The following is a 22,738-nucleotide window of genomic DNA, read 5'->3' as shown; positions in this document are numbered from 1 at the left end:
GGAATTTCTTCCTAATATCCAATCTAAATCCATCCTCTGTCAGTTTGAAGCCATTCCCCCTTGTCCTGTCACTCCATGCCCTTGTAAAAAAGTTCCTCTTTAGGTACTGGAAGCTGTAAGGAATCATAAAGGAAACTGGAAGGAGAAAAGCCTTGGAGCTCCTGGCAGATGAGCAGCAGTATCTGGCAGGTTGGTTACAGCCCTCAGTCACCTGCACACCCCTCAAACACCCAGCCACATGGGCACCATTGCTGGCAAATTCCCAGAGCTTCAGCAGCCTGGACATAATAGTAGAGGGAATAAAGTTTAAAGTCCATGAAAAGTACTTTGGGAGAATTTTAGAAGTACATTTTTTCAAAGTACATACAGAACTCCTCTGTATGCTTTAAAAAGAGTTCTCAGCATTGCAAGGGCTGCAAGCAGTTCTCAACTCTTGCTTACTTGCAACCAAAATAACAAACCCCCTCCTTATCTCCCAGGAAAATCCAGAGTGACTGTGTTAGTCATGACTTAACAGCCATAAAAAAATGACCCATTTCAGTTCAGCTATGACACAGATGTTCAGATAAATGATGTTCAAGATGCTCCTGACACAGGAAAGGAAATTTTAAAATCAAGTAACGATAGACAGTTTTCTCTAGTAAAAATTTCCCACCATTTCTCTGTCAATCCCAGAATGGTTTGGGTTGGAAGAGACCTTCAAGACCACCTCATTCCACCCTGCTGCCATGGGCAGGGACACCTTCCACTGGATCAGGCTACTCCCATCCCCATCCAGCCTGGCTTTGAGCAAGTGTGTATTTGTATTTTGTAGACAAAACAAAACAATCATTAGAACATTCCCATTGAAAAGGAAATAGATAAACAACTTAACCATTTATTTGACTGCATTGTATTTAGACAACTTGTACATTTCGTAACCCCACTGTTTTTGTTCTCATCAAAAAGGATAAAGGGACAGAAGAATATAATCCACTCAAAACAGCAGTCCAGTATTTTGAGATACACTTGCTATTTTCATAGATGCCCACCTGATACCTGAACTCCAACATAGGTTGTAATGTTTATACAAGACCTGAAGTTTTGTCAACACAGCACTGAGTTGTAGCAATGTCTTGCAGTGCCCTGAAAAATAGTTTGTGACGTACTATGCAACACCAATTCGATGATGCCTTGAAGGTGATGAACCTGATCATTTCTTAAAAAAAACAACATAATGAATGCAAACATCCAGACTGACATGTCAGCCAGTAGCAACATTTGGGCAAATTTAAATATAAAAGCAATCACCTCCTTAGTTAGATTTGTCAATGCAAAAAGGTGAGGGGGAGAGGACTGTGTTTAGCAACAGACAGGAGAAATAACCAACGTTTCCTTGCTAGATTCTTTTTGAAAACCTATGCAAATTCAAGGCTTCCCACTTGATTTCCAAATCCCAAGCAGTACAGAGAACAAACCTGTTTGATACGACCCAACACATGCAGCTTCAGTGTCTCCTGCAGTGAACTCTGACACAGCAGCCATGGCAGAACCTTTTGGGCCATGAGCTCTTTGAAAAACAAAAAAAAGAGAGACCTGCACCTATTTTGCTCAGTATTTTCAACACGGGCATGGTAACAACCACTTCTTACAATAACCAACCAGAATTGTATTTGAAGTTTGCTCCAGAGGGATGTTTTTGGCAGTGAGGAGGGATTTCAGCTCACTTCCAAGTCGGCTTTTGAATCTGAAGACACCCATGGCTTAAACATTAACCAATAGAAAACTTGCCCGTCTGGCTCTGCAGATTGAAACCCCAGCAGACACACAAGGCAGCCCAGTTTGCAATTTGTGATTCAAGCCCAGCAGCTGCTTGCAAGGTCTGAAACCTCCCTGATCCAGCTCCAGGGCAGTCCCTACATCCTGGACCACAGCTGAGGGAAACCTGACTCAATGGACTGGCTACCAACATTTAAGTTTTAACACTGATCGAAACTGCTGAAAAGCCACCCAGAAAAACTGGCAACCCTGAGGGAGCGGGATAACAAGAGGTTTAATCGTGTCACAAGGCAGCAGTGGCTACACACAGGCTTTAGGCTGAGCTCCAGCATGTCCTGGCAGTAACAAACCCCATTTGGTAACAAACACCACTTTGTCTTGGGCACCCTTTGAAGATGAGTTTTCTTTACTGAGGGGAACAGACCCCTCAAAAGCACAGGTGGTATCTACAAGCAGAAAACTCAGCAGGGCCAATTTCCATTAAAAATCTTTATTTTCAAATACAACTCATGATTTGTACATGGTAAGAAACGTCCATCACCATGTGCGATTGGTCTGTGCAAAAGGCTTTGCTCAAATCCAGTTTTCCTGCACAGGGCTCTTTTCCAAATGATACTGGAGGTAGGGGTTTTGTTGGTTTTGTTTTTAGTGTACAGTAATTAGCAAAAACAAACAAAAAAACCCCCCAAAAAGCAACCCCACGACTCAAACCAAACCCTAAAAAGAGGAAAAAAAAACCCCCAAGTGTAGTAAGGCAAATCTGGAGAATTCGCTCGATTCCACAGGAGTGGATTCACTGAGAGTTCATCCTTGTGATCCCTGTATGGACCATTCACATCGGAGTTGGACTTGATACTGGTGGATCAACTTCCAACTCTGAATATTCTGAGATCTCTGATTACAGAGGTGCTTCCACAAGTCAACTAATACCTTTATTTTTGTCTTTCAAAATGAAAAAAAAACCCAAAAAACAAAAACCAACCCAACTGATTCACAGACCTGGGCTATGGAATCACACAGAACAGGAAAGCCTCGACACTGCCATTACTGAAAAAATTGATGGGTATTGGTAAAACCTATGTAAGCCCAAGCAAAGAAAGGGAAAAAAAAAAAGAGAGAAAAACAGAGCAAGAGTGAATGCAAGAAAGAGACAGAATTCCTTCCCCGCTGCTTTGATTTTAGAGGGGAAAAAAATCCCCCAATAATTTAGCTCATGTAAGTTGAGAAAATGAGAGCAGCTAAAAATGAATATGATACACCTTGAAATTTATTTCCAAGACCAAGAACCAAAGATTGAAGCATTTTAGAACACTGAAGCAAAGCAATCTGAATCTGAAAAAAAAAAAAAATTGTTCCAACTATCTTAAAATAGCTGTTTCTCAGAGCTTCTAGCAATAATTTTGATTAAATAAAAATCATACCAATTTACATTAATTTTCTATATCTTCTTTTAAAAGAAGTCCCTCACTCTTTTAATGAAAAAAGTGCATTCAAACCCAGCAGAGATTCACTGGTGCCACCAGGTTCTTTTAGCAGCTACTCAAGGTTTTCAATTTAGCTTACACTTCTTGCTATAAGAAGGGCCTTCCAAACCCTTGTTTGGGAGAAGTATCCGAATTATAAAAATCTGAAATAATTTATTATCAAATCCAGAATTTAAATAAAAGCAGATTTTTTTTTTCTTGCAAAGACAATTGAAGAAAGTAAAAGAATAAAAGCATGCACTTCAAACTTAGAGGTGAAGACAAATATACTTATCTATACAGGCACTGGCAGACGCAATTTAATGGTTACTTGTTGTAACACACACCCCACCCTACAATACATTTTTTCATTCACTAATCACTGAGGTACCAATATTTAAGAATGGAAAAATTCAATATTGAAAAATAAAACCTAAAATTGAAGCCTTTTTTCTTTTTCTTCTTCTTCCCCAGAAAACTATGGCAATTTTTGTATGAAATGTTAGTATACTTATAGAATTTTACAATCTACATTGGCTTTATTTTGAATTTTCGGGAACCAAAAGCGGCGTTCCCATCCAGGTTTCTCTGATAAAACGTTCACTGTGTGGATGTCCTAAAGAGTCAGCAGACTTGCAAATGAATGAACATATCTTGGCTATCACCTGGCACATCTGGCTGGTACCAAAAGGACTTGGAGTCTGAGACAATCGGCTTTAATTCGGAACAAATGCGCCATGCCAAAGTGCAACGAATGTGTGCGACACTCAATGGGACACTGACAGGTTTAAGAGCTGCATGGAAAGTACTAAAGTCCACCTTGCAAAGCAATTTGGGACAAATTGCATTGCATGCAAAGGACAACTCTGCGCTGCTGGGACGTCGCTTGCTCGCTGGGATGGGGTCTCCTAACGCAGCCATAGTTTCAGACGCAGTGCATCCACTCCATTTAAATAGTATCTGAACAGCCTCTTGTCTCGCACAAAACCAAGGTTTTCATAAAGTTTCAAAGCAGACTTATTTGTGATTTCTGTTTCCAATACAACCTTTAAGGGAGAAGAGAAATAAAAAGAAAGAAAAAAAGCGTGTCGCGTTAGTCAGCAGCTGCAAATACATGATTGCTGAACCAATTCCAAAGGTTTTATTTAAAGGTGCATTTGTTAGCAATGAATGGAATTCATTTCTTCTTCTCTTTACTTAATTAAGCAATATTTCCACATTAAGCATCCGTTCCCACATTAGAAAAAAATATAATATAGCAATTCATCCACAACTGTAATTGTAAACAACATACAAAGTCTTTAGTTCTTGGCTGTAAACAGTGTTTCAGTTCACCACCTCATAACAGGGTAAAAAACACAGCAACAAACAAATCCCAAACAGCCTCTGTCTCCCGACATCCTCCCCCCAAAACCCAAGCTACCAAACAGGTGAGGGTCCAAAACATACTTTGAATTAGTAACTGAACTTCTGCATGTAACAAGAACTTGGCACACAAGGATTTACTTCATGATTTAATATCTTTGACCCCTGACTCGTTTGAGTTAGACGTAGATAAAAGCTTCAGGTTGACACCAGCTGTCAGACCCAACATTTGCAATCATTACTTGTGCTCAACACAAGTATCACAGAGTGGTCTGGGCTGGAAGGCACCTTCTTCAAGACCATCCAGTTCCAACCCCCTGCCTTGGGTAGGGACACCTTCCACTAGACCTGGTTGCTCCAAGCCTGATCCAACCTGGGTACCAACAAATACCCCCAAACCCAAATCACAGTGAACACCAGAAGAATAAGCAGATTTTTCCATCTTTTTTCCCCTGTGTTTTTCCCCCTGGAAAGACCTGTCAGAAATAACTCAGACCAAACTCAAGTCCAAAAGAAGTCCAAATTAAGACTCAAAATTGTCTCAGAATTCTCAGTCACAGGCAAAAAACTACACCGGCCTTAATAAGACATTAATTACTAAACTTCAGAATTTTTCAGAATAGTTTCTCTCTCTCTTTTCTCCACATGCACTGAACAGAGCTCTGCCATAACTGGCAAGCCCCACACCCACTCCACATAATAAAAACTAGTTCTGCCTCTTTACTGGTGTTCAATTCAATTATTTCAGGATTTTGCTGTTAGGAATAGATCATGGTTGCACAAGAACACAGGCTGAACTAACAAGCTGACTGGGCTCCATACACCCCCTAACAGTGAACATCCACATATTAAACAGGAGCTGATGGTCACTGTAGAAAGACCACAGAATGAAAATACAGGACCAAAATTTAGCCTGGGTTTGTAGAGCAGTTTAAGTCCATCTACTTTGTGGTCTCTGTGGCCTCACTGCCTTCAGGCACACATTCCCATTCCTCCTGGCCTCTCCTGCCAGCTCTCAAGGGTGGTTCCTGAGCTACTTCCAAAGCCACCTGGCAGAAAACCTTTCCTTTTTCTCTCCATGGGGTTTGTTTTCTGCAGTCTGAGGAGTGGCTAAGCCAGTGTGAAAGGGGGAGGCAGCCAGTGGTTACAGCAGACTATATATTGAGTCAAATATATTCATTAAACGGATTTTTTTGGATTTTATTGGAGGTGACCACTCTAATCACTGGCTGCCACATTCCAATGCACAATTCCACCTGTGCTTCTCAGTGTAAGGATGCTGAAAGAACAATAAACCTGGGGATAACAATCCAACGAACAATGTAAGGCTTGGAAGTAGTTCATTACAAAAAGGAACTAAGAGTCACACACTGAAGTATTAATCATCAGAGTTCTTGAATTACAGCAGGGCAGTGCTGTAGCTGCACACTTACGACAACCTAATTCAATTCTTAGTCTTGTGGCAAGAATGAGAGATTGAATTTCTGTAGTTGGCATCTCCCAGAACATTACTAGCAACTCCTGTAAGCTGATGGAGTGCTCCTAACATCCTTCATCCATTAAAATGGATAACTATTCATCTGTAACAAATTATGGAAGCACAATCATTTTGCTGGAGAGGGCTATTTCCTACACATTGTACAACTCCTTAATTCCAATTTAAACAAAACATTGAAGCCAGAGAAGGAATCTGACCTGTGTAAATCCACCGTGCAGAGGATTATTTATTTGAACTCTCAGCTACAAAGGGCATTCACTCTCTCAAATGTTCAGTAACCTGGCAGAGTGATGTAACAACTCTCTATTCAACTGCAAGCTCCAACACCTTGCAATGCTAAGACACTTCCAGCACTGCAGGTGACTGAGCTGAAGGGAGTGGTTAAATGTTGAAATACAGGTTTGTTGGAATCTCACTACCTGAGTGAATGCTCATCTTGAAAGCAAATGCAAGAGATTTGCTCTGGTATTTCTAAGAAGTCTCAGCACAATGAAAAGTAATTCCCTGATCTCAACATACTGCAGCTGAAGTCATGTTTCTGTTCTCTGAAAAGGAAACACAGGCATATTTTATTCAGATTTCATTAGCTTCCTTTGGTGAAGAATGCACCTCTTCCTGAGTGAGATTTTCAATTAAGCTCCAAACCTTACATTGTTACATGTATTTCTGCTCTTGTGGGTCGATTTTGTTGTACACATATGCCTGTTAAATCCTCTGATAACAGAGTAACACCCCCCCCCACCAAGGGCAGCAAAGCTCTGATTGGATTTAACAGTGTTTTCTGCTCAAGTTGCAACTTTCTGAAGGTTGTGACTTTCTCTTAAATTTCATAAACCTAACATTTTAGCTCAACTCTAATTTTAACTAGGTTTAGAAGCAAGAAAATTTCTATATTAAGGATGAAGTGCAATGTTCCTTGTTGCTACATTTTCATACCTCGAATTTATTCCTGAACTGAAGCCAACAGGAGTGGTCAAGCTTTCTCGCTGCTTCAGTTCAAACTGAAGGAACTCAAGTTTAAAAACCAAGTCATAGAATGGATACAGCCAAATCAAATGAAGAAAGTCCTCTCAGCACTCACAGAGGAGGTTGCTATTCTTACTTTTAAGTTTGGCATTCAAGTTATGAGGGCTTATCCAGTGTCCTTAATCAATTTAACTGCCTTAACTTTTAAAGAGAGGCAGTACCCAAAATACAACACTTCACCGTTCATATGATTTGTAGATTAAGGGAAAGCTAAAATACCAGTAATTTTATGATTTCAAATAGGATTCCATAAAAATACACATTTCATTTTTACTAGTGTGGTACTGAATTAAAATGACAGACCTACTAGTGTGGTCAAAAAACCCACTCTCAATCACCCTGAAGTTTCAATGGGAATTCCCATGAGAATTTGTGGTTCCCTTTTATTTTCTACATTTATGCTTTAAAAAGGTTTTTGAAGTCCCACTTACTGGAGCCTTATTTTGATTAGTTACCACTTGCATGGTACATTATTTCAGTAATATGAAGTGAATGGATTGTATGCAGATTCCTCAGTCATTTGTTACAGATGAAAAACCTGCATATGAACAACTTCTCCTTTCTAACTGTAATTAAGGGATGTAACAGTTCCACAGGATGGGTCTTCAGCTGTAGAGTTTTGGGAAATAGCTTGTCAGTAAAAACAGTACAAAAAGCAGCCAGACACCCACCTTGCTGCAGTTAGCACACGCTTTTCTTTTTTAAACTGGAAGAAAAATATTTCCAAAACTTTGGAGTTGGAAGTAAAACTATTCACCTTCACCTGATTTATTTCCATAGTTCTCCTTTTCTATGCAACCAGCCCACAGTTATCCTAAATCACTGTGATCTACCAGAAACTCAGCCCACTACAGTTCACTACCCCAAATATTCAAATTCATTAACATCAAATACTTGAGAAAGTCACAAAGGTAAAAAAAAAGTAAAAATCAGAGATCCCTAAGTTTTGTAATGTTATATGCAGACACTCCAGCTGGAAGCTGCTGTCAAGTACTTTCTTCAGGCCTGAAGGTTATTTCTGGTTCAAGCACCCACCCCCAACACCAGATCACTTCCCTGGTTTCTATTCTAATGTAGGCCATGGCCAGCTCCATGGGCAGCTCCTCCCCTCTACACAGATTCCATTCCAGGCAATTCACCTCCTCACTCCACAGCTTCCCCAGAGAAACCACCCCTGTGGAAGATACTGCATCCAGCAGAAGCTGCCTCTTAGGCAGTGTGCTGACCACTGTAAATCACTCATTCCATAGGCCTGGCTTAGTTTATTCACACTAAAACAGCTTACAGGGGAAAAAAAATGTCCTTAAACGCCAGAACATTGCAGCATGCTTTGAAATGCCACCTATCAGTAGTGATTTGTCAAGATTTTAATCTGTGGTGTTGTATAAATCCTTTGTTTTTCAGGACTCAATGCTGGTAACTTCAGAAGTCCAACCTACGATACTTCCAAAAGCAACACACTGAGTGAGGCATTTATCAGATTATATGCCACAAATTATTAAAATAAAGTCTATTTACTGCATCTATTCCATAATTAGATTGAAGGGAAGAGTTTCCAAGCAGCCTTTGGAAATTTTTCACGACACCCACAGCTGCATATTCACATTTTTAATCCTATTCCAAGCAAGTTTCAGAAAATAGCATTTTGTTTTTAATTGCACTCCATCTTATCTCAAAAAGCAGTATCTTTTCATTTTCCTCATGATTCTGACTATATTACAAGATGTAGAAAAATACCTTAGGAGCAGCAGGGATGGTTAAACTATTTATACATCTCACACAGACAAACTGTTGTGATGCACTACTTCATATTTGATGAGCTTTAAGCATCAATTAATCAGAAACTGATCTCCTGACAACTGTTGAGAAAACTGGTGAGAGCAAGAATCAGGCAGAGCTTTTCATGTGTGCCTAGTTAGATTTTTCATATTCTGGTCTGACTGAAAACTCAGCACTCCACCACAGAGTACAAGTAACCAACATCCTTATTTTGCACCATTTTGGGTATGTGGAAGAAGCCTATGCTTGGTGGCAAAGAAAAAAAAACCCCATGAAAACACTGTCTGTTTGGCTGTGGATAACCTATATGTGGAAAGAACAACATAAATAAAAATAAGTGTGGGTGTGCCTCTGCTGATGGTGCAGAAAAATCAATAAAATACTCTGCTTGTATTCCATGCTCCCTAAAGGGCTCCCAGTTCAAAATTTAGTGCCAGCACAAGACTCAGCTGGTGCAAAAGCCCCCAAAAAACAGAGGATGAGTTTGGAATCATCATCCACAAACATCACTCCCAAAACCATGGCTGTCTCCATCCAGCACACCATTCAAGGAGTCTGAATTGTAGTGCCTTTGAACAAGGAGACAGAATCTGAGAAATGCCCTCTGCCCCTGATCCAAAGCATTTATACAGCACCGGAGATGGAAATCTGTGACTAAGACTTAATGAGGCCTCAGCGCAGACCTGCAATCCTTATCACATTTATTTCATATTTATGAGAATAAAAAACAGCAAGAAGGGCTCTTGGATTAGTATGACATGGTAAAAGAAAAAGACAGACACAGAAGAGGTCACTGTTAGAGATCACCTGTTACTCCAACCTAGAAATGAATTTACATGAGAAATAGCACACAGACATTCAGAAATTATACAGTAATTACTGCAACTCAGAGCCTGAGTAGAAACAGCCAGTTCTACTCCTGACTCTCTAATAACAGTGGGCAATTCACTCCCCTTCTCTGCATCTCACTTCTGCAGCTGTGGTGTGAACAGTGTGACCCTGATCCTCAAGTATTTTGTAATTTTTTTTTAATCTTGAATAGTCTAGAAATGGGAAGTCAATGCAAGACCACAGTGGAAAGCAATGGGGAAAACAAACCAACCAACCTCTTTTTGCTTAGTTCAGTGTAGGCAAGTAGTAAAAGAGATTACAGGAAAGCATTTTAGAAACCATGATAGAAGCAAGAAGCCAAAATAAAGAACTTGAAAGAATTACAGACTGCACTGTACTGCTCAAGTACAACATAAATTAGAAGGTGGGGTGAGGGGGCAGAAGACACCAGTAAGCAGAGGCATGAAGGGATCTGAGGGGAAGAATAAATCTCTCAATGAATGAAGCCAGAACACAGGCAGGGGATGCTGCAAGAGGCAAAACACAAGTGGAAAAATAAACAGGAGTATGTGCCAGAAGTCCTGTGACACCAATTGTAGCTTTGCATAAGAAACTTCCCCACGGGGCAGTGGGACAATTGAGGGAGCAGTTGAAGAGAGATAACAGAGATCAAAGGCTCATTAACTATGACACAATGAAGTGACAGTGCTCACCTATCAGGAACAACTGCATTGTGCCAAGGAGCTGGAAGTTAAAGGGACAGATAACCTGGTTGAGGAGGATGGATGGATGCAGGAGGAGTTCTTCAGAAGTTAAACAAGGCACATAACAATAGAGTTGCGCTATATATATATTTATATTATGAAAAAAAAAAAACCCCACCCAAAACAGGAACTGTAATCTGGTAAAAGAGTAGCAACTTTTAGGGCAGGGAAGTTTGCCAGTGATTCAGTGACTCTCCTTCCACGTCTGTGTCATCATGCTACCCCACTGCAGCTCTGTTCTGGGCAGTGTCAGAACAGCCTGATGAGTGGCTGTGATAAATCCACACTCTGCAGCAGCACAGCACACACTGTTCTCGTGGCTTTGTGTACTCTGAAGGTATGGCAGGGCTACACAGGACATGCTCATCCCACTGCTCAGCTGCACCTCAAACTGGGGCCCTTGCATGAAAATGGGCCTCAGTGAAGGCTGAGGCAGTTTCACAAGGTAAAACAGCTGAATTTCAGCACTTAGGGCAAATTTACAAAGTCCATCTCCTATTTGTGCCAGACTTTTTTTTGAGGTTGTTTTCCCCTTTTTTATAAAAGAGCTTCTTACCAACTTATTTCCCACCTAAAAAAAGTCCTGTAGAAGAAAAACCTGTGAAAGGAATCCACATACAAGAGAGTGCAAACGTCATTTCATTTACATTATGAAAGTTTTGATTATAAAATCTTACCTCATCACAATCTCCTTCAACCATAGCATAAATAGCTTTCTTAACCAAGTTTGTACCTGAAACACAAGATTTCAGTAAGTGTCAGAGTTGCAGTAAAAAAAAAAAGAAAAAAAAAAACCAGTTTATATATGACTAATGTGTGCTACCTACATGACATAAGATCTGGGGAAAGCAGGGAGGAAAGAAAAACAAGGAGTTGCAGTCAAGCTGCAGTCTCAGGTTTGAACACTAAAATAATCTGTGAAGTTATCCAGAGACTCAGCTCAAGTGCAAGATTCTTGTAACACAAAGATATTAGAAACAGGCTGCTATGCTTAACAGAGTGTTATATATAGCCTTCCAAGATGTGATTCATTCCTTTTTGTTGCATTTAAAGTCAAAATCTGCTGGCATGTACTTGAAGGACATTCATCTTCCAAGGGAATTTCCTCTTACTAAAACAAATACTTCTATTAGTAACAGAACTTACGAAACCACTGTTCTTATGGCTCATTCCCATTTGGGTTTGCTAGTATCTAATAATATCCTTGAAGCCCATCCCTTCCCCTCAGTCAAGCATTAGTTTAATTTTTTAATCATTATTTTTCATCTATTTCACAACAGTTCTACAAACGTAATATCCCTACCTGCCTGTAGAATTGGGGTGAAATTGAAAGTTGATTTCAAAGTTATTAGTGGAAAAAACTGCTGTTCAGTGAAATTGCATAAATCTCACTTCCATAAGAAGGCTATGGAAAAGGAAAAAAAACCCCAAGGAATCTACAGAATGTTTTAAAATCTTCTCAAAACTTTAATCAGTTAAGATTTTTCATTGAATGTTATGATAAAACTTCTACATTTAAAGCAGATCTTCAGATTAACAGCACACTTTGAGAAACAGCAAGGTGGCAAATGTAGGAAAAACTCAACATATATAATGCTAGAGTAAGCAAGGCTTTAAAGACAAATTCTATGTATGTAATTCTAATTTAACAAACTGACTAAAGCGAGGGAAAAGTCTTGCAGAGACCTTCATAATAACAGCATTAGTTCTTATTTACTTATGAATCCAAGCACCTGCAATTAAATTATGGCAGACTCCTTCATGACTCAGCTAAAAGGAAAGGAGAGACAGTGATTTCTCAGTATCCTTCTCCCTCTGCTCCACTACAGAAACCAACAATGGCTTTTGAATTGCACTGGGAAAAGAAAAAATCTGCACATGCTTGAACAGTTGTGGTAATGTGTTTTTTTGGAGGGTTTTTTTGGGAAGAGAGCAAACACAGTGATACATTCTGCAATGGATCACTGTATTTTTCAATTGCAATAATTTTCTGTCTTTAATCACAGAAGTACGAGCTGTTCAGTGTGGATGAGTGGTGAAGCACAGTTCTAAGCTTTGGAGCTGACATCTACGTTTAGTTAAAAATACCTTACAAAATGTAATTTCACAATAATCAGCACAAAAAAATTAAGTTCCATAAGAAAAGATATTTAATTAAGCCAACTTGGCTAACTCGTGTTAGAATGAAAATCCCTTCACCAGGGCAAAACTGATTAATGAGGAAGGGCAAACTCCCTGCCAAGAGTGATTTCTTTACCTTGTGACTTCCCAACAAAACAGATTTCCATTTCAATCCTTCAAATAACAGTACACAGCTATTTTTCTTCCCTGATTAATACAATAATGAGCTCCATACATTCTCCCTGATGGGTAATATATGCATAATTTATAGGTGCAAGTCAGGAAATAAGTTCACTGTAAAAAAGGAGCCTGAACACATGGAAATAAAGTGATGAGGGCACACACAAAACCACGAAGCAGTTCCCACTGCTTTATTTGGCAGTGGTATAGGCAGAGGTAAGGGGCTTCTGCCTGCCTTTCTTTTTAGCCTGATCAGATCCCAGGTGTGAACCTCACAGGGCATTTCAGGTTATTTTAACAAAATCAGAAAAGCCACTGGGGAGCTCGTGCGGTTGAGTAAGGCGGGGATGACACACAAAGCATCCTGAAGTTTAGCTCAGCTTAAATCTTTATGACAGCTACAGTTATCCCAGCTAGAGGATTTAGGGAAGAAAGAACAAAAAAGGCTATTCTTACCAATTCCTTTTCTTCTGTATTTGGAATCCACTGCTAACATGGCTATATAACCTCTGCGGAACATCTTTTTGTGCATATCCAGCTTGCAGACGATGGCACCTACACACTCCTCACCTACCATGGCCTTAAAGACAAACATACACGTATGGAATTCTCAGTTTGGCATCCACAGTGCTACCAAAAGCAGTAAACCAGTTCATTTTTTAAGTGAAACAGCCACGCAAAATATGTTTGTACAAAGCTATGAAAAGGTAATGACATAAATTTTAAAAGCGTCTCCAAAAGTATTACTACGATTAAAAGACTTATTGCTTTATTGCATCCCAATTAAATTCCAAGTCAATTAATGACCAATGAATTATTCCTGGAGAGAACCACATTATCATTTCACAAAGTCTACAGGCAAGACCACGTGTGATTAAGGGGAAATAAATAAAATAAAGTAAAAGACCAGGTTAAGGCATAAATTACCCTTTCACATGAGCTTCTGCAGAGAAAAAAAATCCATTCGTGTTTTATAGTGATCTGAATTTTCCTGTACAAGGGCTGTGGTAGATAACATGCTTAATTTTTGTCTGGTTTTAATGTCAAGGCCACAAAGGATCAGAGAAAAGCATTGCTGCATTTAATCTTTAGACACTGTCGTTTTCAGTCATATGACACCCGGAGAACAAACAAAAAAGCACAGTTAATTTCACACATTTTAACTATTGGGAGATTTCGTTTGTTAAGAGCTATGCACTGGCAGTTAATCCCAGTGGCATTGTCACAGTAACCGTGGTCAAGGAGACGCAGGCATTCTGAAATATTAACAAGAAAAACCCCAAAAAGGAAAGGACCCAACTCCTCCCCAAACACTCATCAAACCACCTGCACACCCACTGTGTTCACCAAAATTTTACCATGAAACATATAAGAGAAAGGGAAACTCATGTTAACTGAAGGATTAGGCAGCATAAGGGATTAATGACATTATAACCTGCAGCAGTAAAACTGAGTAATGCTGCAGAGTGGGACAGCATCCAAAGGGAAAACAAATTCCTGTGCACTCAGGAAAGATGGGCAGAGATAAAAAGAAACTCACAATTCTACATATGGGTGTGTGAGTGGATCCACAGCCTTTGACAGACCTGCAGGGGGACCAGCCTCGGGCTCAAGTGCAGCAGCTAAACCAGGACTACAGCACATGATTGGCACCAGCATGTGCTGGCACAAGAGCTGCTGGATAATCCAAATTTACAACTCTAAGACATGTCAAATGAAGAGGACCTGCTAGAGCCAGTACTGCCAAGCCTCAGAGCAGCCCACCTGTAAACCCAGAGCTCACTTCTCCAAAGTCTGTGCTATAAACTCAACCACCTGAACCTCTGTGCACAGCTTGTAGGCTGAAACCCCATGGATGGAAGAGTCCTTCTTGCAGGTCATGCTGCAGGCACAGTCTCTTCACCCCAGAAAGAACAAAGTCTTTGAGCATCTCCACCTGGATGGTGGGTTATTAACCAAGCCAGCTGTCAACCAGGAGCTTCAGCAAAGGTGAAATGAAGCAGCCAAAAAAAGGACCAGCTGCAGTTCCATGATCCTAACTCCATTTCTAATATAGCTGAAGCAAATATAACTATTGCTAAGTTTTTATTTGGCAGGAAAACACATTTCAGCAGTATCCAAGAACAACCCTGAACAATCTAACGAGTGGTTTTTAAAACAACAAACAAGAACTGTAGCATGATCTACTCTGGACTGAAATACAGAGCCTCTAAGCAGTCTTTCATTTGTTCCAAAACACAGTTTATTCCACAGAAAAGAGGAGCTGTGCCTATACTCAAACGGTGTATGCAAAGTTTCAGCTCAAGGCAAGTTCTTTATCTCGGCTCAGACCTGAGAAAAGCGGGGAGTTAAATAAAGAGTATCATCAGACAGACTGCTCAGAACATTGCTATAATTATGCAGAGTACCTAGATGTAATCTTATACCTCACTAAAAAAAAAAAAAAGCACACCACCACAAACTAACATGTTATAGTTGTGCTTTGCCCTGGAGTGAACACGTGCAAACTGTTGATCCTAACAGTTATGTGGAGAATTTTTACGATGTATATATTTTTTTACACACTTCAGGAGTAGTGACAATCTAGACACTACATATCTGAGCTCTTTCTTTTTCAGGGCACATTTCAGAAAAGTTATATTCATGAATCATATATTTAAAATGCTAAATGAATAGCAAAGAATTTTGTTTCAGTGATCAAAGAAGCAAATACCCACTGGTTTTACCACTGTTGCCAGAGAGCTGAATAAAGAATGACTCTGTTACCAGTTCTCTAAAACACTTAAATCTATTTCTGTGTCTTTAGGCAGGTAAGTTTGGCAGTGAATGTACAGCTGTTCCACTCACAGAGGGAGTGCTGCATTTCCACCTCAATTAGAGGGGGTTTTGTTGCCTTTCCTCTTCTTTCTCCTTCTTTTCAACCTTATCTAAAGCTGGAAAATGAACCTAAACCATGATGTGAAACTTTGCAATTTAATTTCCTGCAGAAGGTTAAACTGTGCAAATAAAAAAAATCCAGACTGAAATAGGGAGAGTTGTGAGGAGGGAGGAAAAGTAGCTCCCACACAACACCATTTAGGAAAAGATAATCATGGGCCAAATTTTCTTTTCAGGTATACGAGAGTACTTCTAAACATGCAATTTTCTACAAACACAATTCAGCCTAAGTCACTATTATATATTATAAACCCACAGAGTACTATAAGATTTACTCCAATACTAGGTTATTAGTAGCAGGATTAACATACATGAATCTAAATCCAATATTTGCATCAACTTCATTCCTATGAGTAAGTTTAAATGTTTAAAACAAACCAGATTTTAATGTACTGGAAGAGCTAGTACAGAAATGTCTGTAAATCAGCAAGAACATTATTTTTCACAGAATTAATCAATTTGTATTAATTTCATTATCAAAGATGGCATTGTGTCTGTCAGCCACAGTCTGAGTATGCAGTTAATATCCAGATCCTGTGACTTTTGTTTAAAGGAGATTAAAACAGCCAACTAGCCCCAAAAGGGAAATATTTTGCAATTCAAACGCAGCAGAACCTGCACTGCATTTTCCTTTCACACCTGCACCGAAGTCCATCCCAAAGTATCCCAGCCACAGCTCTGTATGAACTGGCTCACATTTAGGGATCATGTTACCGAATGCCATTAGAGGATACATTTAGGCTAATGGTTTTAACCTCACGTCCGGTGCTTCAGCCACAGCTCTTCCCGATACCTGGCAAATCATCACATCCCCGTTTCCAATCTACGAACCCGGCACTAGCAATTCCCTCCTGTGCAAGGAACACCCTCTGCCGCTGCTGGAATAACTGCCCTGGCTGTTGTCACCGGCTCAGGTGCTGCAGGGACTTCAGCTTTCACAGAGCCACCAACAGTGACAGACTCTCTGAAACTGTGATCACTCCTAAAAACAAACTGGAATACAGAGTTTGCAAATTCTCCTGCAAAACTTCTTCCTACGTCTGCCATGAGGCCAGGAAGACTTCTCAGACAACCTCCTAACTTTTCTGGTTCTTCCTTTACGCCCCAAGTTTTCCACAACTGAAGAACAGGGATGATGTCTTACAAGTCTTAATTTCAACACACCGAGACTCTTGAATAAAATCCAATTTAAAAAAAAAAATGCAAAGCATTAGTATAAAACAAGACTTAACTGCAGTCATTTAGGATTTACAACACATTTAAAACCACTTACATGGAATTAATAGGTTATTTTTAAACTTGTGAAAGTTTAAATTATAAATGCTGCTATAGCTAGTGGCAAAGTTAAGAACCCAATAAAAGCACAGATTTTCCAGATTTTTCTTAAAAGGCAGCTGAGTGGTACAGTGAATTACAGGAGAGGTTACAACACTCAGCCAGAACTCTGCTTTTATTACGTTCTGTCTTATCCAAACTCTGGCACAGTGCAAGGTTTCCTAAGCTCATCTCTCCCACGCTAAAGGATTTTGAAAACAAGTTTCTGAAATATTTAATTTATCAGTCTGAAATGCAAGTTCTAGAACTTTAACACTGCTAATACTAGAAGCTACAAAACCACTTTAAAAGAAAGCTACAACTTCAAAAATGCATTTACAATCAATCCATCTGGGAACAAAGATGCAGCAGTGCTTAAAAATACTTCACATGAAACACAAGATGCCCCTTGCCCCTGTCATTTTTTGGCAGAGGAGTGGTTATCATTTGAGGAGAAACTGGGCTGACAGAGCTTCTGAGAAGAAGTAAAACCCAGGCATTTACTGGGCACTCACACCTAATACACAGTGCAAACCTGCTCTTCCAAAGACAGGCAAAGCATGAGTTTAAGCAGAGAGCTGGAGTTTCATAGAATCACAGAATCCCAGAACGGTTTGGGTTGGAAGAGACCTTAAAGATCATCTAGTTCCACCCCTCTGCCATGGACAGGGACACCTTCCACTGGAAGTTTATGGAGAAAAAGGTTATTAGCTGGTTATTACCACAGCCCAGATACTGCTGTAGTGTAACACCTCAGCACTGAGCAGTACTCCCAACTTGCCACCCCTAAAGTCAGGGAAAGACTTATGTGGATAAATTTGACATTGAAATTAACTGGGCTTTAAGATTTCCAGTATCTCCAGGTCCTTTTAAAGTGGAATATTAACTTCTTGGGTGTACAGCTAGGAAGTGGTTTGAGCCTGAAAAACACTAGTGACCAGTCAGGGTTGGTCCTCTGCCTTCCCTCCAGCTGTGCACTCCCACCTCTTCTCTTGCACCAGTGCCTGTGACATCCTACAGGAATATATTTGGAGCTCTAAACCAACAGAGCATCACCCTGAAACATCTAGATATACACACATTTACAGGTATATGCTGGTCAGAGGGGTGTCTTGGCTCCCAGAATCAGAAAAACACAGGGCTGGCACAAGGCAGGAAGAGGGAGTTGGAAGAGAAAGGAAAAGCAGGTGGCAGCCGGGGCTGCACCAGCCCTTAGAACAACTGGGCAACTTGTGAAGGCCAAGCCAAAACTCAGCAGGTTTCAAACCCATGCAATAAAGTTAATAATGTTCCCAGAAATTAGCTTTGCACTGTCAGAATAGGAAAATGATGTTTTACATGGTTCACTGAATAAAATATCAGAAAAAGGCAAATGCTGATTATTTAGGGAAAATACACATCCCATCCTAAATTTCAGTGGTGTCAGTCCTTTCCTCTCCCTGCGAGAGGAAAGGAAAGGTGCCCAAGACAGCACAGGGAGGACAGGTGAATATGCTCTGGAAGATTTTTTAAATGGTGATGGTGAAATCCAGTAAAGGAATTGACTGAACCCTTACAGATCTTTTTGCAAATACAATCAAATCATAGGCTAACCCCTCTTCCCAAGACAATCAAAACACAGCCAAAACCTGAAACCAGAAGGGCGTGGGGCCACAAGGCTTTAAGGACAAATGATTGTGTGAGATCAGGCACTAAGCTTCATGTTCACCATCCTGACACTTCTTGCTAATTGAAATATGCAGTCCCTGACTGAAGATAAATATTTAAAAGTGATTTATTAGAGAGAAGTAGTTCAGGAATCCATTAACTGCAAGAACAAATTATATTTTATAGAACAGAAAATCTTCAAGGCAACCTCTAAGAAACAAACCTTAAAAATAATAAAACCAGTCACAAAAACCCCAACCCTCCCCCCTCCATGAATTTGACGCAGCATGCTGCAAGACCTTCAAATTATTAAGCAGATAACAATTTTCTGCCTTTAGACATTCACAGCCATATATTATTCTGTACAGTTTTATGTACTTTACATTGTCCCACCTTCCCAAAAAAATGAAGGCAAATACATTGAGTTCAAGAAAAGTTTTGTTGATTCTTCAAGGCTATCAAAAAATGAAGCTGTCATTACAAAATAAGCTTTCTCTTCCTTGAGTGATATCTTACACTTTGAATGCACTTATTAGAAATAATCTGTTTTAGTTCTCTGTCAAACAGCTTGTCACTGCTCTTCTCACAACAAAATTCTCCAGTTATTCCCTGACAAAAAAAAAAAAAAAAACAACAATCCCATAACGACTGAAAGTCTAAACAAATGCATTGTGATCTAAGAGTATCCAACATTGCCTTGGCATTACCAGGGATACACCTGATGCTCAAAGTATGGACTTTTGTAGTTCTTGAGCACTTTATTCTCAGTATGAGTTAAATCATTCACAGGCAGAGCTCAGTGTGCTCTGATCAGCATCCTTGTAATGGCAAACATGACTTTGCAACCAACAATGCTCTCCAATATTTTTTGTATTCTGTTTTGTTCCAGAAGGTCAGCTTTTTGCTTTGCTCAACTTCCTGTAATCCTACTGTATTCCCTTTGCAGGGTGTTAAGAGGCACAGTTGTGAAAATCCTTCTATAAACTATATCAATCCTGCTATAAATTATACCAGATCCTAAAACAGGAACATTCAGGAAGTTTAAGGCCAGATGGACTCCATTAGCCTCACCTCTTGTACTCCTATCAAAATTTCAGAGATACCCCTGAACTGAAGGGTGGCTTGGCTCTGGCTAAATCAGACCTTTCAGAGGTGTCCGGCCTTAATTAAAACACCAAGAGAGAAGAATTCATCATTTTCTTTAGCAAGGAAGTGCCACACACTCCCCCTAAACGTTCTGTTTTGCAGCTGTAAGGGTTCCTATGAGTAAACCAAACACAGCTAAGCCCTTGCTATGCACACACACTCCTCAGACCAACTTCTGCTCAGTTTCATTTACCTGTGGATGAATTATCATCCTAAAAGCATGCAACTGAGACACAAGAAGTGCTAAACATTTAGGTAGGCAGGGGGGCAGCTAAACCAGCCTTTCAATAGTGCAGTAGGAAGAATACAAAACTAAATGCGTTGTTAGTGCAGGGAGCCAATGTGAGCAGCATGAGAATTCCTGCATGCTGTGAGCACTCTCACACCTGTAAAAGCAACACAGTTGGACTTGTCTTTCTCAAAGCAAGCTCACAGATCAAAAAGTCTACTAAACCTTTCACAGTACCTCTCCACCTATCACTTAACATTTATGTGCCAGCCCTGCTTCAGTCAGTTTTAAAACCATTGTGCAAGAATTACCAAGCAGTTACAAGGCATTAGTGAACTAAGCGCTTTCTTTTTTAAATCCAAACCGAGGAACTGAGACAGAATCATAAAATGAGGCTACCAAAGGTCACAAAAGTCAATGTCAAAACCAAGATTAGAAGCCCTGAATTCCTGGATCCTAGCCCTGTACTCAAACCCTTTCCCCACCACTTAAAATATGTGTTAACAAATGCAGGAACTTCGGGCACATGCTTTACTTATACATGCACAGGTCACAAGGGGACAGGTATTTCCAAAAAAGCTTGGCCTTATCCACAAAGAGATTACTAAAAGTATTTCCACAAACGTCAACCCTTCCATCCTCTCCTCCCCTGCCCCAAACCACTCCCAACTCCTGCCCTCCCTGCTCCCTCCGGCACTTACCAAAAAGCAAAGTTGTGGCCAGTTGTGGATAAAATACCTATATGTGTAAATGGAGTAGGGTTCAGACAGATCTTTGGTGATCAGTCTCATGATATCGGGCATCTGCAGCTCTGACTCATACTGGACGTATCGTATCGTTAGGTCCTCCTCGGGCTGACAGTCCGTTCCCGAGCCTTTCAAACTGCAGGCTGCTGCTAAGGACCCGGAGAGTAGCTGCAGGGACTCCTCCTCCTCCTCCCCTCCTTCATCCCCCTCCTCCTGCTCTTCCTCCTCCAAGCCAGTCTCTCCTGCCAGCCCATTGCGGGCTGCAGTCTTAGCAGCAGCAGTCGTGGTTGTGGCAGCAGGCTGGCTCCTGTCCCCTTTAGCTGGGGGAGAAGGAGGAGGAGAGGGTGCAGTCCTTCCCTGGGGAGGGAGGTGGTTGGCGTGGGGGGACGAGCAGGGCGCTGCGGTGGGGGGCGACGACTGCTGCTGTCCGGAGCCCATTGTTTTGCTGGCTCGCTTGTTCTCCAGCCCCTCGGGGGCCGCCCCTGCCTCCGAGCCGAGGATCTTGCCCTTGAGGGAGGCCCGCAGGTGCCGCAGCTCGGGGCTGATGAGGCCGTTGAGCTGGTGGTTGTGGTGCGGGGGGTGGTGGTGGCGATGGTGGTGGCGGTTGCTGCGAGCCCCCTTGCCGCCGTCGCTGCCTCCTCCTCCTCCTCCTCCTCCTCGCTGCTGCTGCTCCCGTCCGCCCGCGGGTCCCTCCTCTTCCTCCTCCTCTTCGGCCTCCTCGTCCTGGGCGCCGGTGCAGGCGGCGGCGGCGGCGGCATAGGAGGTGGCAGAGGAGGAGGAGGAGGAAGCAGCCCCCCCTCCTCCTCCTCCTCCGGGGAAGGGGGAGAGCGTGTCCCCCTGCGGGGACAGGACGCTGCTAGGCCCCGGCGGTACCTCGGCCATATCCTACGGGAGAGACCGACACAAACTCACCGGGGAGGAGGAGGAGGGCGCCAAACCGAACAGGGGCGACGGGAAGGTGGAGGGGAGGCGCGGCGGCCTCACGGGCCGCGCTCGGCGGGGAGCGGGGGGGGGGGGCGCGAACAAAGGCACGCACGGTGCCCGGGCCGCGCCTCGCCGCCCCGCCGCCCCCTCTGGCGGCTGCCCCGCTGCCCCGCGGGCGCGGGCGGGGCCGTTCCCGGAGCGCTCGGGGCCCGGGGTCCCCCCGCTGCCGCCACTCACCGCCGCGTCTGGGCAGCTCCCGCTCCGCCGCCGCCAAGCGCGGCCGCCGCGGCCGTAAAACCCGCGGCCAGTTCCTGTCGGCCCTTACGACACTTCCTCCCTTGGCGGCGCCGCCTGGCGACGGCGGGGCGGGGCGGGGCCAGCGCCCTCAGACGGGTCCCGGCGCCGGGAGCGCGGCCCTCGGGGGGGACGGGACCCCGGAGAGGGACACGGGATCAGGGACAGGGGCACGGAGTCACAGAACCAGCTGGGTTGGAAAAGACCTCCGAGATCGTCGAGTCCAGCCCATGACCGAACACATCCAGTCTTTCATAAACTCAGAATATCCTGAGCTGGCAGGACCCGCAGCGATCATGGAGTCCAACTCCTGGCCCCACACAGGACACCCTGACAATCCCACCCTGTGCCTGGGAGCGCTGTCCAAGCTCTCTGAATTCTGTCAAGCCTGGGGCTGGGCCCATTCCCTGGGGAGCCTGTTCAGTGCCCCAGCACCCTCTGGGGGAAGAACCTTTTCCTGATACCCGACCTAAACCTCCCCTGACACAGCTTCCTGCTGTTCCCTCGGGTGCTGTCACTGAGAGCGAGCAGATCAGGCCCTGCCCCTGCACTGCCTCTCCTGAGGAAGCTTTGGCTGCCCTGAGGTCTGACCTCTCCTCCAGGCTGAACAGACCAGGAGTCCTCAGCTGCTCCTCATGAGGCCCCTCCAGACCCTTCCCGATCCCTGTGGCCTCCTCTGGATGCTCTGGAATAGCTTAGTGTCTTTTTCCTTCAAC

The 22,738-nt window shown here is 42.4% G+C and overlaps 1 protein-coding gene across 1 annotated transcript; it reads right to left on the bottom strand.

Annotated features, from left to right (window-relative positions):
• Positions 1–845: 845 nt before the first annotated feature.
• NAA30 (N-alpha-acetyltransferase 30, NatC catalytic subunit) lies at positions 846–22,036 on the bottom strand. Its single transcript, XM_039552616.1, has 5 exons — positions 21,966–22,036; positions 20,760–21,689; positions 13,242–13,365; positions 11,162–11,217; positions 846–4,267 (listed from the first exon to the last, which is right to left on the bottom strand). The coding sequence occupies exons 2-5, from the start codon at positions 21,684–21,686 to the stop codon at positions 4,130–4,132; spliced, it is 1,245 nt and encodes a 414-aa protein (XP_039408550.1). The 5' UTR covers positions 21,687–21,689; positions 21,966–22,036; the 3' UTR covers positions 846–4,129.
• Between the last annotated feature and the right edge of the window lie 702 nt (positions 22,037–22,738).

The sequence above is a fragment of the Corvus cornix genome, chromosome 5 (genome assembly GCF_000738735.6).
Source record: "Corvus cornix cornix isolate S_Up_H32 chromosome 5, ASM73873v5, whole genome shotgun sequence".
Classification (NCBI taxonomy): domain Eukaryota; kingdom Metazoa; phylum Chordata; class Aves; order Passeriformes; family Corvidae; genus Corvus; species Corvus cornix.
The sequence above is the reverse complement of the archived record's forward strand: the minus strand, read 5'-3'. Positions and strand labels throughout refer to the sequence as shown.